Consider the following 16,891-nt stretch of genomic DNA (forward strand, 5'->3'; position numbering starts at 1 on the left):
CTTCCTCCTCCTTCTCATACAAAACTTGAGTGTCATCTCCTCCAAGAAGACTTTTTAACTCCTGTAGACCAATGTTTCTCAAACCTTTTTTTTTTTTTTTTTTTGAGACAGGGTCTTGCCCAGGCTGGAGTGCAGTGGTGTGATCTTGGCTCACTGCAACCTCTGCCTCCCGGGTTCAAGCGATTCTCCTGCCTCAGCCTCCCGAGTAGCTGGGATTACAGGTGTGAGCCACAGCGCTTGGCACTTTTTTTTTTTTTTTTTTTTTTTTGAGACAGAATCTCGCTCTGTAGCCCAGGCTGGAGTGCAGTGGCATGATTTCGGCTCACTGCAACCTCCATCTCCCAGGTTCAAATGATTCTCATGCCTCAGCCTCCCAAGTAGCTGAGACCACAGCCAAGCCCCACCATGCCCAGCTAATTTTTGTATTTTTGGTAGAGACAATATTTCACCATGTTTGCCAGGCTGGTCTCAAACTCCTGGCCTCAACTGATCCTCCTGCCTCAGCCTCCTAAAGTGCTGGGATTACAGGCATGAGCCACTCTTTTTTTTTTTTTTTTTTTTAAGACAGGATCTCATTCTGTCAGGCTGGAGTGCAGTGGCCCCATCATAGTTCACTGCAGCCTCAACCTCCTGGACTTAAGCTCAACTCCCAATGTGTTGAGATTATAGGCGTGAACCACCATGCTTAGGCTCTGAAAGCTTAATGTGCATACAAATCACCTGAGGATCATGGTAAACTGTATATTCTCATTTAGTCAGTCTCAGGTGGGGCCTGAGAGGTTGCATTTCTAAAAAGCTCACAGGATATTCAAATTAGTGCTGATCAACAGAGCATCCTTTGAGTAAGAAGGCCTTAGAACAGCAACTCTCAAACTTTCCATTTTTGGATTAAAAAGTGTTGAGTTCCTTCTTTTCCCATATGCAAAAGAAGAAAAGAATAAGAAAATGTTTTGAGAGAGAGACAAAAAAGAAAAATATTAAGAGGCCAGGCTTGGTAGCTCATGCCTGTAATCCCAGCACTTTGGAAGGCTGAGGCAGGAGGATCACTTGAGCCTAGGAGTTCAAGACCAGCCTGGGCAATGTAGTGAGACACTGTCTCTACAAAAAAAATAGCTGGGCATGGTGGCATGTGCCTGTAGTCTCAGCTACTCAGGAGGCTGAGGCAGGAGGATAGCTTGAGCTAGGAGGCCAAGGCTGCAGTGAGCTGTGATCATGCCACTGTACTCCAGCCTAGGTGACAGGGCCAGCTCAAGCCCCTGCCTGTAAAACAAATAAATAAAATCTAATTAGAAATCAAAATTGAGAAATATAAAAAATATTTATTTAATTTGTTTAAAAGTAATAAATTAAGCCCAATAAATGTTAAGATAAATAACATGTTTATGAAAAATAACTATATTTTCCAAAACAAAAAAAGTTCTACATTTCTGCAATATCACTCTAATATCTGGCTCATTTTCTCAGAGAAATAGGCCAGCAAAAAATATGTAATAATAGGCCGGGTGTGGTAGCTCACACCTGTAATCCCAGCACTTTGGGAGGCTGAGGTGGGCAGATCACTTGAGGTCAGGAGTTCGAGACCAGCTTGGCCAACATGATGAAACCCCGTTTCTACTAAAAATACAAGGAATCCAAGGGAAGTTGATCTGACGTGGAAAGATATAATGTTACTGCTAGATCAGACACTAACCCCAAATGAGAGAAGTGCCACCATAACTGCAGCCTGAGAGTTTGGCGACCTCTGGTATCTCAGTCAGGTCAATGACAGGATGACCACAGAGGAAAAAGCAACTAAGTCAAAAAGTGAAAAAGGAGCTTACTAACTCAAAAATCTTAAAGTATAGGGCTATTCTGTTAGAAAAAGGTGATTTAACACTAACCACTGAAAATTCCCTTAACCCAGCAGATTTCCTAACAGGGGATTTAAATCTTAATTACCATACAAAGGTCCGACCAGACCTAAGAGTAACTCCCTTCAGGACAGGACGGATAGATGGCTCCTCCCTGGTGATTGAGGAGAAAAAAACACAATGGGTATTCAGTAATTGATAGGGAAACTCTCATAGAAGCAGTTAGAAAAATTGCCTAATAATCGGTCTGCTCAAACGTGCCCAAGCTGTTTGCACTCAGCCAAGCCTTAAAGTACTTACAGAATCAAAAATCTCTATCTCAATCCTGACTCAAAAGGTTACCTGCAACATCTCTGAAATGAATTTGCATAAGAATTGTTGTTTATGGGAATGCATCTTGATGGGGCAGCTGGGTTGTTATGAACCCAGGAACCCAGCCCAGCTCTAGGACTCACCCCGAGCACAAAGGCAATGTGGGGCACGCTGGTAAAGGATCACCAGAATCCAGCAACCTGGACCTTTCTTTGTGATCAAGAAAGGCAGGAAAACAGGTGCAAGACTGCTACATCGGTAAGCATAACTAATCTGATAAGCAGAGGTCCATGGGTTATTAGGCACCCTGGAAAGGAATAAGCATTAGGACCATAGAGGACGCTCTAGGACTAATGCTCATCAGAAAATGACTAGGGGTGCTGGCATGCCTATGTTCTTTTCTCAGATGGGAAACATTCCCCCCAAGGCAAAAACGCCCCTAAGACGTATTCTGGAGAGTTCGGCCCAGTCAGAGTGCGTGTACCTTTTTCTCTCTCAGACTTAAAGCAAATTAAAATAGACCTAGGTAAATTCTCAGATAACCCTGAGAATTAAGTTAGGACAATCCTTTGATCTGACATGGAGAGACATAATGTTACTGCTAGATCAGACACTAACCCCAAATGAGAGAAGTGCCACCACAACTGCAGCCCGAGAGTTTGGCGATCTCTGATGTCCCAGTCAGGTCAATGATAGGATGACAACAGAGGAAAAAGAACAATTCCCCACAGCCCAGCAGGCAGTTCCCAGTGTAGACCCTCACTGAGACACAGAATCAGAACACAGAGACTGGTGCCGCAGACATTTGCTAACTTGCATGCTAAAAGGACTAAGGAAAACTAGGAAGAAGCCTATAAATTATTCAATGATGTCCACTATAACACAGGGAAAGGAAGAAAATCCTACTGCCTTTCTGGAGAGACTAAGGGAGGCGTTGAGGAAGCATACCTCTCTGTCACCTGACTCTACTGAAGGCCAACTAATCTTAAAGGATAAGTTTATCACTCAGTCAGCTGCAGACATTAGAAAAAAAAACATCAAAAGTCTGCCCTAGGCCTGGAGCAAAACTTAGAAACCCTATTGAACTTGGCAACCTCCGTTTTTTATAATAGAGATCAGGAGGAGCAGGTGGAACGGGACAAACGGGATTAAAAAAAGGCCACCGCTTTAGTCATGGCCCTCAGGCAAGCAGACTGGAGGCTCTGGAACAGGGAAAGGCTGGACAAATCGAATGCCTAATAGGGCTTGCTTCCAGTGTGGTCTACAAGGACACTTTAAAAAAGATTGTCCAAGTAGAAATAAGCCGCCCCCTCGTCCATGCCCCTTATGTCAAGGGAATCATTGGAAGGCCCACTGCCCCAGGGGACAAAGGTCCTCTGAGTCAGAAGCCACTAACCAGATGATCCAGCAGCAGGACTAAGGGTGCCCGGGGCAAGCGCCAGCCCATGCCATCACCCTCACAGAGCCCTGGGTATGCTTGACCATTGAGGGCCAGGAGGTTAACTGTCTTCTGGACACAGGCGGCCTTCTCAGTCTTACTCTTCTGTCCCAGACAACTGTCCTCCAGATCTGTCACTATCCAAGGGGTCCTAGGACAGCCAGTCACTAGATACTTCTCCCAGCCACTAAGTTGTGACTGGGGAACTTTACTCTTTTCATATGCCTTTCTAATTATGCCTGAAAGCCCCACTCCTTTGATAGGGAGAGACATCCTAGCAAAAGCAGAGGCTATTATACACTAGAATTAGGAGAAGGAAAAAGGGTAAATATATAGAGAGACTCTAAGTATGCTTACCTAGTCCTCCATGCCCACACAGCAATATGGAGAGAAAAGGAATTCCTAACTTCCAAGCGAACATCTATCAAATACCAGGAAGCCATTAGGAGATTATTATTGGCTGTACAGAAACCTAAAGAGGTGGCAGTCTTACACTGCTGGGATCATGTGAAAGGAAAGGGAAATAGAAGGGAACCGCCAAACGGATATTGAAGCCAAAAGAGCAGGACCCTCCATTAGAAATGCTTATAGAAGGACCCCTAGTGTGGGGTAACCCCCTCCAGGAAACCAAGCCCCAGTACTCAGCAGAAGAAATAGAATGGGGACCCTCACGAGGACATAGTTCCCTCCCCTCAGGATGGCTAGCCACCAAAGAAGGAAAAATACTTTTGCCTGCAGCTAACCAATGAAATTACTTAAAATCCTTCACCAAACCTTTCACTCTGGCATTGATAGCGCTCATCAGATGGCCAAATTATTATTTACTGGACCAGGTCTTTTCCAAACTATCAAGCAGATAGTCAGGGCCTGTGAAGTGTGCCAAAGAAATAATCCCCTGCATTTCAGGCCATACATTTCAATCCCTGTATCTTTAACCTCCTTGTTAGGTTTGTCTCTTCCAGAATCGAAGCTGTAAACTACAAATGGTTCTTCAAATGGAGCCCCAGATGCAGTCCATTACTAAGATCTACTGCGGTCCCCTGGACTGGCCTGCTAGCCCATGCTCCGATGTTGATGACATTGAAGGCACCCCTCCTGAGGAAATCTCAACTGCACAACCCTTACTTCGCCCCAATTCAGCAGGAAGCAGTCGGCCAACCTCCCCAACAGCACTTGGGTTTTCCTGTTGAGAGGGGGAACTGAAAGACAGGACTAGCTGGATTTCCTAGGCCAACTAAGAATTCCTAAGCCTAGCTGGGAAAGGTGACTGCACCTACCTTTAAACACACGGCTAGTAACTCAGCTTACACCCAACTAATCAGGTAGTAAAGAGGGCTCACTAAAATAAAAATTAGGCTAAAGCAGGAGGTAAAGAAATAGTCAAATCATATATTGCCTGAGAGCACAGAGGGAGGGACAATGATCGGGATATAAACCCAGGCATTTGAGCAGGGAGTGGCAACCCCCTTTGAGTCCCCTCCCATTATATGGGAGCTCTGTTTTCGCTCTGTTAAATCTTGCAACTACAAAAATAATAATAATAATAAATTATATTTTATAATTAAGTCCCACTCTTTGGTCTAAGGACACTTCCCAAGGGCTCCTTTCCAAAACCAGGTTAGGAAGAAGATCACTGAATAGCTACTTCCTTACATGTGAATACACGTTTATGCCGAAGGCATTCAAGATAAGCCTTCTCCCATTCCCTTTATCTGTGAATAGCCATGTGACATCATGCAAATTACTTAATCTCTTTGAAGCCATATTTGTATTTCTTATTTTTTTTGAGACGGAGTCTCGCTCTGTCGCCCGGGTGGGAGTGCAGTGGCACTATCTCAGCTCACTGCAAGCTCCGCCTCCTGGGTTCACGCCATTCTCCTGCCTCAGCTTCCTGAGTAGCTGGGACTACAGGCGCCCGCCACCACGCCCGGCTAATTTTTTGTATTTTTAGTAGAGACGGGGTTTCACCATGTTAACCAGGATAGTCTCGATCTCCTGACCTCGTGATCCCCCTGCCTCGGCCTCCCAAAGTTCTGGGATTACAGGCATGAGCCACTGCACCCGGCCATATTTGTATTTCTGTAAAAGATGACTATCACTATACCTTCCAGGTCTCTTTATTTGTCCAGTTCTATCTAATAAACGGCAGTTATGATTATACACACTAACAACTGTGGCTGGGTGAGGTAGCTCACGCCTATAATCCCAGCACTTTGGGAGGCTGGGATTGCAGGTGTGAGCCACCACGCCTGGCTCTACACAAATTTTAAAAATTAGCCAGGTGTGGTGGTGCATGCCTGTGGTCCCAGCCACCTGGGAGGGAGATGCGGGAGGATAGCTTGAGCCCAGGAGTTCGATGTTGCAGTGAGCTATGATCTTTCCACTGCACTCCAGCTTGGGTGATAGAGGGAGACCCTGTCTCTAAAATTCAATAAATAAATAAATAAATAAGAAAGAAAGTGTTAAAATATTCATATACGATTAGCAGTAGGCATACATAATATAATATAATAATAGATGCTTTTTTTTTATCATTGCATATATTCCAACTGAATGAGATCAGAGACAGCCTCATGAAGAAAGTGGTATTTCAGGATAATTGTTTTTTCATGTCAGACCCATAATGTGTTGACGTTGTAACAAGGTTCCAGGGTGGCACATCTCACACATGCACGTGAATACCCAGTCATCATGCTTATGAATTACAAAAGAATCTGAGAATCTTAAAAGATGCTTGATTTCAACAGAAGGGAACAGCATGGCAAAAGTTAGAGGATAGAGGTGGAAAGACATACTGAAAGTCAAGGCTGTGGAAAGCACTGTGATGTGGCTGGAATGTAGGATGCCAGGTTGGAATTGGAGTCACTTGGTTAAGTGTAGACAGTCAACGAAACAATTAATCAAGTCCTGCAACATTTGTTGATTTCCAAGGTATAAATACTCTCACCATGGGCAATTTCAAGCTACCAATCTGGCATCATTAAACACAGAATTAGGGAGAGATGTTCAGCGGCTTGTCATTATAAAGTTTTTTTTTTTTTTTTTTTTTTTTTTTTGAGACAGAGTCTTGCTCTGTCGCCCAGGCTGGAGTGCAGTGGCGTGATCTTGGCTCACTGCAACCTCCGCCTCCCGGGTTCATGCCATTCTCCTGCCTCAGCCTCCCGAACAGCTGGGACTACAGGCGCCCACCACCACGCCCAGCTAATTTTTTGTATTTTTTTTAGTAGAGACGGGGTTTCACTGTGTTAGCCAGGATGGTCTCGATCTCCTGACCTTGTGATTCACCCGCCTCGGCCTCCCGAAGTCCTGGGATTACAGGCGTGAGCCACCGCGCCCGGCCATTATAAAGTGTTTCTACTACAGAGATACACTAGAAGGAAATAACCTCAATAACACAGATAATAGTGAAATACAGGAAAGTAGTTAGAAAGCCATTAGTTTTGGGTATTTATTATGTTTGTTTTTAATATGCCTATTTAACTGTAAGTTTACATAATTTAATTTTTAGTAATGACTATGTTTAACAACAAGGTCACACAATTCCCGAAATTCTAACAATTGGCTCATATGAGCTAGTATGAACCAACTCTAGCACATCTGTTTATATCTTACATCATTTGTAATATGGGGATATCAGCAGTGTCCATTTCATAGAGTTTTGAGGGTTGAATGAATTACCAGAGAGGGCAAATAAAACACATGCTGTCAAACAGAGAGTGTTTTATAAGTATTTGCTATGATGGCTATTATTCAACTTGGGCCAAAGAAAATGTTATTTTCACATCTGATTAGCTTGTGAGTATCCAAAGAGCCATGACTGTGTTAGGCCCTAGTCACTCTGCAGATCATTTAATTAGCATTAAATGAACAGAAGTAAAGCATTTGGCACAGTGCCTGACACATAGGAAGCACTACATAAGTGATAGACACAATTTTATTCTGGTAGTTTTATTCATTATTATCAAGACCACATGGCTGGGCATGGTGGCTCATGCCTGAAATCCCTGAACTTTGGGAGGCCAAGGCAGGTGGATCATTTGAGGTCAGGAGTTTGAGACCAGCCTGACCAACATGGTGAAACACCGTCTTGATTAAAAATACAAAAAATTAACTGGGCATGGTGGCCCCCGGCTATAATTCCAGCTACTCAGGAGGCTGAGGCATGAGAATCACTTGAACCCAGGAGGCGGAGGTTGCAGTGAGCCAAGATTGTGCCACTGCACTCCAGCCTGTGTGATAGAGTGAGACTCCATTTCAAAAAAAAAAAAAAAACAAAAACAAAACAACAAAAAAAACTTCCATCTTTTTTTTAAACTATGTGAAAATTGTAGCTGATATTTTACTCATCCACAAGAAAATAATGATCAATAACCATTCACCTTTTCTAAAATATCATTTCCCCTGAGCTCAGGGGAATATGCAACAGTTACTCTCTCACCAGACACAGAGGTCTAAAGCTGTACCTTTGTGAAGTAGTGATATATATATGCTCATGGAAGCAAAAGTTAAAAATAAAAGTAGAACAAAGATAAAGGTCTGAATGTAGCCCTGCTAACTGTTCACCTACTTGTCTCATCTACTTGAGTTTGAGCTATTTGAAGGCAGGGACCATGTCCAAGCCATTAATGGGATTCAAATGCTCCTCCCATCTTCTGGCGAACAACCAACCTTGTTTGTTTGTTTATTTATTGATTCTCCTGCCTCAGCCTCCCAAGGAGCTGGGATTACAGGCGCATGCCACCATGCCCAGCTAATTTTTGTATTTTTAGTAGAGATGGGGTTTCGCCATATTGGCCAGGCTGGTTTCGAACTCCTGACCTCGTGATCCGCCTGCCTCGGTCTCCCAAAGTGCTGAGATTACAGGCGTGAGCCACCGCGCCCAGCCCAAGCTAGTTTCAGACTTAGCAATATCACTTATTTTCACAAGGCACTGTAGAACTTTTCAAGGGCTTGTGTCAGTGTTATCCACCTGTGGAAAAAAAGTATGAAAAACAAAACTTAAAAAAATAAATCTGGCCTGGCGAGGTGGCTCACGCCTGTAATCCCAGCACTTTGTGAGGCCAAGGTGGGTGGATCACCTGAGGTCAGGAGTTCGAGACCAGCCTGGCCAACATAGTGAAACCCCGTCTTTACTAAAAATACAAAAAATTAGTTGGGCGTCGTGGTGCGCGCCTGTAATCCCAGCTATTCGGGAGGCTCAGGCAGGAGAATTGCTTGAACCAGGGAGGTAGAGGTTGTGGTGAGCCAAGATCGCACCATTGCACTGTAGCCTGGGCAACACAAGTGAAACTCTGTCTCAAAAAATAAAAATTGGCTGGGCGCGGTGGCTCACGCCTGTAATCCCAGCACTTTGGGAGGCTGAGGCGAGCGGATCATGAGGCCAGGAGATCGAGACCATCCGTGTCAGAAACCCCGTCTCTACTAAAAATACAAAAAAATTAGCCGGGCATGGTGGCGGGCAACTGTAGTCCCAGCTACTCCAGAGGCTGAGGCAGGAGAATGGCGTGAACCTGGGAGGCGGAGCTTGCAGTGAGCCGAGATTGCGCCACTGCACTCCAGCCTGGGCTACAGAGCGAGACTCCGTCTCAAAAAATAAATAAATAAATAAATAATAAAAATTAAAAAAATTAAAACTAAATGAATCTATGTCTGGCCAGGCATACAGTGGCTCACACCTGTAATTCCAGCACTTTGGGAGGCTGAGGCAGGAGGATCGCTTGAGCCCAGGAGTTCGAGACCAGCCTGGGCAACACGGCAAGACCTCGTCTCTACCAAAAACAAAAACAAAAACAAATGCAAGGCATGGTGGCGTGCACCTGTAGTTCTAGTTACTGGAGAGGCCTTAAGCAGGAGGATCACCTGAGCCCAGGAGGTTGAAGCTGCAGTGAGCCTCGATCAAGCCAGCCTGGGTGACAGAGTGAGACCCTGTCTCCAAAACAAACAATGTCTACAAATTCTAGCACTGTGTAAATATTATGTCAAATAATTTTATAAATTATTATTAATAAAAATTTCTTTAGGTGTGACAGTAATTTGTGGGGTAAATTTTCTCATTTTGTAAAAATTCCAGGGTACCTCTGATTTCTGGTAAATTTAGCCAATCATAAATTAAATAAGTTCCTGGAAGCTCAACAATTCCAAAACCAAAATGATGAGTCAGTTAGTTCTTTCTTTCCTTTCCTTCTTTCTTTCTCTCTTTCTTTCTTTCTTCCTTTCCCTTTTCTCTTTCTCTCCCTTCCTTCTTTCCTTCCTTCCTCCCTTCTCTCTCTCTCCTTCCTTTTTTTTTTTTTTGAGACTGAGTCTTACTCCCTCGCCCAGGCTAGAGTGCAGTGGCACAATCTGGGCTCACTGCACTGCAACCTTCATCTCCCAGGTTCAAGCGGTTTTCCTGCCTCAGCCTCCCAAGTAGCTGGGACTACAGGCGTGCACCAGCACACCTGGCTAGTTTTTGTATTTTTAGTAAAGATGGGGTTTCACCATGTTGGCCAGGCTGCTCTCGAATCCCTGACCTCAAGTGATCCACCCGCCTCGACCTCCCAAAGTGCTGGGATTACAGACGTAAGCCACCACGCCCGGCCCAAAATTATGAGTCTTTTCAAAAATTTTATATCAAAAAGGTGATATTTAATGTGGAATTTGAGTGCATTTAAATAAGATAGTGACTTCGTAGAATAGGGACTGCAGAGTAAGAATGTTCAGACCCATTCGAGTTTAATATAGCCCTACCTCTAAGAATCCTTTCTGTTCCTCACTCAAATGAACTAATTGCTGTCTTCCGGTTCCTCTAAAAACCTTGGGGTCTGTGGCAGGGTGTGGGCTTAGGACTCATCTGATTACTTGTATTCCCAGGTGGTCTCTGGGCTCTATCAGGAACAAGCCAGGTATGATCATCCTTTTCCCTAGTCCTTAGCGTGGGGTCTGGTATACACACGCACACAGAACTTCAGTAAATGGTGAATGAAAGGAAAGGCAGTCAAGATCCACCTGTTGAATGAACGTCTATCAGGAGCACTGTCATCCTTCTTGGTTCCTTCTTTTGCATATGTTGTTTGAGCTGCTCATTCAACCAAGGAGAGAGCATACTCTACCTTGGGCAGTGTGCCAGCCTTGCACAGAGGGACAGATGATTCAGCTTGATCAGGCTGTGACAGAGAAAAGCTCAGGGTCTGAGAGCACAGAGGAAGCGACTAACCCAGACTGGAGGGTCAGGAGAGTCTCCCCAGGGGAAATGAAGTTGCATCCAGAAGGATTCCTGAGAATAATGATTAGCCTGATAAGATGCAGAAAGTTTGGGAGTGGAGAGAAGTGGGTTTCTGTGAGAGAAACAATATGGACAAAGGCCCCAGTCAGAGGCAATAGTATTCCAGATAACGAAAAGCATTTTATTTTATTTTATTTTATTTTTTTTTTTTGAGATGGAGTCTCGTCGCTGTTGCCCAGGTTGGAGTGCAGTGGCGCGATCTCGGCTCACTGCAGGCTCAGCCCCCCGGGGGTTCACGCCATTCTCCTGCCTCAGCCTCCCGAGTAGCTGGGACTACAGGCACCCGCCACCATGCCCGGCTAATTTTTTGTATTTTTAGCAGAGACGGGGTTTCACCGTGTTAGCCAGGATGGTCTCGATCTCCTGACCTCGTGATCCACCCGCCTCGGCCTCCCAAAGTGCTGGGATTACAGGCGTGAGCCACCGCGCCCGGCCCACGAAAAGCATTTTAGAGAATCTAGTTTAGAATTTGTGAGGGAGGTGACAGTGCTGCTAATGAGATTGAAAGGGAGTCAGATTTGTAAACCATTTAAGGATTGTCTTAAGGACAGCCTTGAGGAGACATTGAAGGTTTTAACAGGAGAATGACATGATCCAATTTAAATTTTAAAAAGATAACTCTGTCAACTGTGCCAACGGTGAATTGGATGTGGGCAATGATGAACTCAGGAACAGCTGAGAGTCTATTGCAGAAGCCAAGGTGAGAGATGATGGTGGCTTGGACTTTGGTGCTGGGACTGGAAAGAAATGAACAATCTGATATACAGCTGGAAGAATAATCTCTCTGGCTATGATGTGGGAGGATAAGGACATGATTGGATAGGTAGGGAGGGTTCACTAACGAGCTAGGACTTTATTCTGAAGGAATAAAGGGGAAGCCTTTTAACATTTTAATCATGGGACTGATCCATTCCGATATGGGTTTATATAAACAGACCGCTTGGCCGAGGGTGGTGAGAAGACTGTCAGGCAGTACACAGGTAAGAACTGAGCCCTAGACGGGGCGGGAGCAATGAATGTGGGGAGGCGCGGAAGACTGGAGATTGGTTTCGGAGTCAAGTACCGAGCCAAGCAGAGAGAAGCAAAAATTGACGCAGCACCGGGAACAGCTGCTAGTGGAGAGGGGGATGGGCGCCGCCGGAGCCGCCCTCGCCCCCTGGCGCCGGGGGCGGGACCAGAGCACGCACGGCGCGATGACGCAGGGCCCGAGCCGACCTCGTTCTGGCTGCCGCCGTCTCGCTGAGGCGGAGTAGGATGAGGCCCGCGGCCGTGGCTCCGGCGTCGGCGGGGGCAGCAGCAGCTGAGGCAGCCGCGACGGCCGCGCCCCCCCTTGCTGACCTGGATTAGGCCCAGCAGCTCCGTGGCCGCCGCCGCCCCGCGGGGGGGCGGGGTGGGGAAGTGCTTGGTCTCCCCGCCCCCGCCCCCCATCGCTGCCTCGCAGGAGGCAAACGCCGCGACCCCAGCGGAGCCCGCGGCCCAGCCTTGAGCCCCCACCCCCGGGGGCTGGCATGAGCGACCCCTCGGCGGCACCGTGGGGCGGTGGAGTCGCCTCCGCCTGATCCCCGGCCTGCCGCCCGACCCCACCTCGCCAACGGAGGCGGACCGCGGAGCGTGCGAACGACCCCACCGCTGCTTTCTCCTCCCCTAGATCACGCACCCTAGCTCCGGAAGATGGGGAACTGCCTCAAATCCCCCACCTCGGATGACATCTCCCTGCTTCACGAGTCTCAGTCCGACCGGGCTAGCTTTGGCGAGGGGACGGAGCCGGATCAGGAGCCGCCGCCGCCATATCAGGTAGGGGAGGGTGTGTGTTGGGGGGAGCGAGGAGAGGCAGCTCTGGCGGAGATTGAGGGGGCTTCGGGGCCGTCTCTGCCCCCGGCTTCGGCAAGGCCTCGCCTGGGCGGCATTGACCCCTTAGGGCTGGATCTGAGGGCATTTGCTCTCTGATCTCAGAGTAAGGTTGATTCTTCGCCTCCCCTCGGGCACCGAGTGGGGATGATACCCTCTGCCCTTGAGTTCTGGGATCAGAGTGTGTGATCACATCCCCTTGGCCAGTGTCTGGTGGTTCGCTTGTGGAGTTTGGGAGTGACATTTTCCTGCCTTTATGTCTGAATCGTATGATTTCCTCATCGCACCGCCAACTGGATTATGGGTTCTGGATAGGTGGTTGCCAAGCACCACCCCCCCCCGCCCCATTTATGTTTTCATGTGTGGTCATCCTCTTACCCCCCTCCCTCGTCTTTTTGTTAATTAGATCTGGCAGGTTTTCCCTCTGCTTGGGAGACGGATCTCCAAGTGGTGATTTTAACCCTAGCGACATCGAGTTACTTGTTTATATATATATATATAAATTTTAATCCCTCCTCCTCTTGCTCCACCCATATGACACACCTTTTAAACGTGCTGACTTAAGAAAACTTGATTAGCTTGAACTTTGGAAACCTTTAAACCTGGCTTGGGAAATTCCTTCGGTTACTCGTGTTCTCCCTTTGTATCAGAGACTCTCCTAAATATGTTTTACTGCTTTTTGTACAACAATCAGTAGTCCCAGATGTGTTGCAGAATTCGAGTGAAGACCTCTTAAACTCAAAATAGGTATGTGGATATTATAATCCACAATATATGTGTGAAAACCTTTCCTGTGCTTTTTTCATTTTAGATGATATTGAATACAACCTTTTCCAGAGGGCTTCAATGGTAGTAGTGCTTAATTTTTTCCTGAAGAGTTTAGTTTTCTGACTGGGTAGGCTCCTTTGTTGTTTCATGTGATGACATCCTTATCTAGTGTTTTCTTTTCTCATTTCTGTGTAAACCAATGTCTCATCATACCAGAAAAACCTGATCATATATGTTCGTTTTCTGAATAAAATTCTTCCGGGGCATTTCATATATACCAGTAAAGTCCAGTCTTGATTGTGGTATACAGAAGCCTCCATGACTTCTCTCTCTTAACATTCCATATTCCAGGCCTACCAAATACACCAAGCTGTTCACACCTTTTTTTTTGCTCCAGTTCCTCTCTGCTTGGAGCCCTTCCTCACCCAGGTCAGCCAGGTGGACATCTAATCCTCTTTGAGAACTCAGCTTTCATGTCTGAAGTCCCAGCATTCCCTTCCCTCCCAGCCCGAATCCCTTGTGTCCCCACTGAAACCTCTACACTTCCATAAGCAATATCTATAACACTTTAGTGTTGTATCTTTGTTAGATGTGTGTCTCATCCTTGCATTCGCCTCCTTCAGTGCAAGCTGCGTGAAGGTAGAGAATCTGTGTTGTTTGCTGTTGTATCCCTCGCATCTGCCTCAGTAGGTACTCAGTAACTGGGAGATAAATTACGAGTAAAAGCCCTTGAGAACAGGGACTCTTCCCTCGCTCAGTTTCTGGCACATAAGCACCTAAATGCTGAACTAATTAATTAAGTTGAATTTAGTATTTTCTGTATTTACACAAATATTTTTTCCAAAGTAAGTTGTCACAAGGGTAGTCTCTTAAAAATCAAAGCTGAATCTGCGTGTCTTTACAAGTACCTTTGAGTGAAGCAAGCAAGCTATGTTTATCCTTCACTCTTTCACTCCTGTATTTACTATACAACAAAAGTGCTTATTTAACTTTTTTTTTTTTTTTTTATGAGACGGAGTCTCGCTCTGTCGCCCCGGCTGGAGTGCAGTGGCAGGACCTCACTGTTCACTGTAACCTCCACCTCCCGGGTTCTAGCGATTCTCCTGCCTCAGCCTCCTGAGTAGCTGGAATTACAGGCGCATGCCACCACACCTAGCTAATTTTTGTATTTTTAGTAAAGACGGGGTTTCACCATGTTGGTCAGGCTGGTCTTGAACTCCTTTCCTCAAGCAGTCCACCCACCTCAGTCTCCCAAAGTGCTGGGATTACGGGCGTGAGCCACCGCATCTGGCCTGAAGTTTTTATTTTAAAATCTCTTATGCTCCCTACCCTCAACCCTTTCTATTTTTAAAAAAACAGAGACAGGGACTCCTATGTTGCCTAGGCTGGTCTTGAACTCCTGGCCTCAAGCAATTCTCCTGCCTCCTATCCCCTTTCTTAATTGAATATCTTTGACTTGTTCTCTTTCTCCTATCCTTGTGATAATTGTACTATTAAAGGTACTAGAATTTATGGAAACTGTGTTTGCCTTTTCCAGAAGAACTAGATGATGATGAGGGATGAGGGGTTTTTGGTGTCATGAAGGAACTTTTTTTTGGAAATGTTATATTTTTGACAGTGGGAGTTTTTTATGGTTGCAGTTTCCTGAAGTGAATGACGCAGGCTAATATACAAATTCAGTATCAATTGGAAGAAAATTGCTTTAAAAGATGGGAGCATAAAAAGAAACTTTTGGAGAAAAAGTATTGTCCCCCACCCCCAAAGAAATAAGATCTGTTTTAGGAATGGTTATTTTAGATGATCTGAGAAACAGCAATCCAAGGTTATTTATTCATTTATTTGAGTTGAAAATCTCCCTCTGTCATCCAGGTTAGAGTGGATTGCTCACTTGGCAGCCTCAAACTCCTGGCTTCAGGTGATCCTCCTCCCTCAGCCTCCCAAAGACTGGGATTACAGGCGTGAGCTACCTCACACAGCAGATTTATAGTATTCTCAGTTGATAAAATTAACTTTTTCAACAAATTGTATGTAATTAACAGTGAATAGCTGATTGTAAAGGAACATGTTCTCTTGAGGTGAGTAGTTAAAAGATGTCATTGTTTGCTGCTTTATATGTACAGTGTACCTATAATGACAAGAGCCAGTTCCAGTTATTTCCTATTAACATCTGACAAATTTGTTTTTATTTATTTTTGCCTAAAAGTAAACCCCTGCACCATTATGATCCAAGTTTGTAGGAAGTACATATTTGTTTCCATGGTTTTTTTTGTAGCCTCCTAACAGTTCTCCCTGCTTTCACCCTTGTCCTCGCTAAGGCCTGTCCTCAACACAGCAGCCACAGTTATTTTGGTAAAACTGAGCATGACAGGCTGCCCAACCCTCTGTGTGGATCCTTGTTTCATTCAAAGTAAAAATCAAATTCCTTATAGTGTCCCATAAACCCTACATAATCTGTACCCCTTGTTTCCACACATGTCCCTTGACATCTACAGCTAACCGCTTTGTTGGCTTCCCTCCGGCTTCCCTGGCCTCATTGCTATTCTAGGACCTTTGTCCTCCTTATTCTGGAATACTCTTCCCCAGATTTCATGGCTGACTGATCCCCTTACCTCCTTCAAGTCTTTTCTCACTGCCACCTTAAACCTTCTCTGACCACCCTGTTTGAAAGTGCAACCTGCCCTAATACCCTGGAAGTCCCTCTCACCCTGTTCTGTTTTTCCCCCCCAGTACCATTTATTACATTCTAACACACGTTAGAAAGTTACGTTGTCTATTACCTGTCTTCTCCCACTAGGTAGAAAGGTGGAAAGGGGATTATTTTTTTTAATTGGTGTTTCCTAAGTACTTACAACAGTGCCTGGCACATATTAGGCATTCAGTAATTTGGTTGAATGAATGAATAGATTTCTTTTAAATGAACTAATGTATTTGAGGCAGGTATAGCTGAACTGCTAACAAGAACTCTGCATATTCCTAGTGCCATTTTTGCTTCTATATTGTAGATCAGTTTTTTTGTTTTTGTTTTTTGTTTTGTGACTGGGCCTCCCTGTGTTACCCAGGCTGGTCTCTCTCTGTATATATATGTTTGGGTTTTTTTGTTTTCTCTTTTTTGAGAGCAAGTCTCTCCTTGTTGCCCAGCTAGAGTGCGGTGATGTGATCTTGGCTCCGCCTCCTGGGTTCAAGCGATTCTCCTGCCTCAGCCTCTGGAGTAGTTGGGACTACAGGCATGCGCCACCAAGGCCAACTAATTTTTGTACTTTTGTTAGAGATGGAGTTTTGCCATGTTGACCAGGCTGGTCTCAAACTCCTGACTTCAAGTGATCTGCCTGCCTTGGCCTCCCAAAGTGCTGGGATTACAGGCGTGAGCCCCTGAGCCTGCCCTTTATATTTTTTAAATTTAAAAAATAGAGACAG

At 45.4% G+C, this 16,891-nt stretch overlaps 1 protein-coding gene and 1 non-coding gene across 2 annotated transcripts in view; one reads left to right on the top strand and one right to left on the bottom strand.

The window, feature by feature from the left end:
- Positions 1-6,210: 6,210 nt before the first annotated feature.
- LOC115837804 lies at positions 6,211-6,314 on the bottom strand. The gene has a single exon (XR_004032854.1). It is a non-coding gene; the product is annotated as a small nucleolar RNA U13 (small nucleolar RNA).
- Positions 6,315-12,066: 5,752 nt separating this feature from the next.
- The window catches only part of RNF11 (ring finger protein 11), a 35,738-nt gene continuing 30,913 nt past the window's right edge, over positions 12,067-16,891 (top strand). Inside the window, exon 1 of the mRNA XM_030823896.1 lies at positions 12,067-12,655. Within this exon, the coding sequence (XP_030679756.1) occupies positions 12,533-12,655 (123 nt within the window). The 5' untranslated portion in view covers positions 12,067-12,532. The remainder of the gene's footprint in view (positions 12,656-16,891) is intronic.

The sequence above is a fragment of the Nomascus leucogenys genome, chromosome 12, assembly GCF_006542625.1.
Source record: "Nomascus leucogenys isolate Asia chromosome 12, Asia_NLE_v1, whole genome shotgun sequence".
NCBI classification, from domain to species: Eukaryota; Metazoa; Chordata; class Mammalia; order Primates; family Hylobatidae; genus Nomascus; species Nomascus leucogenys.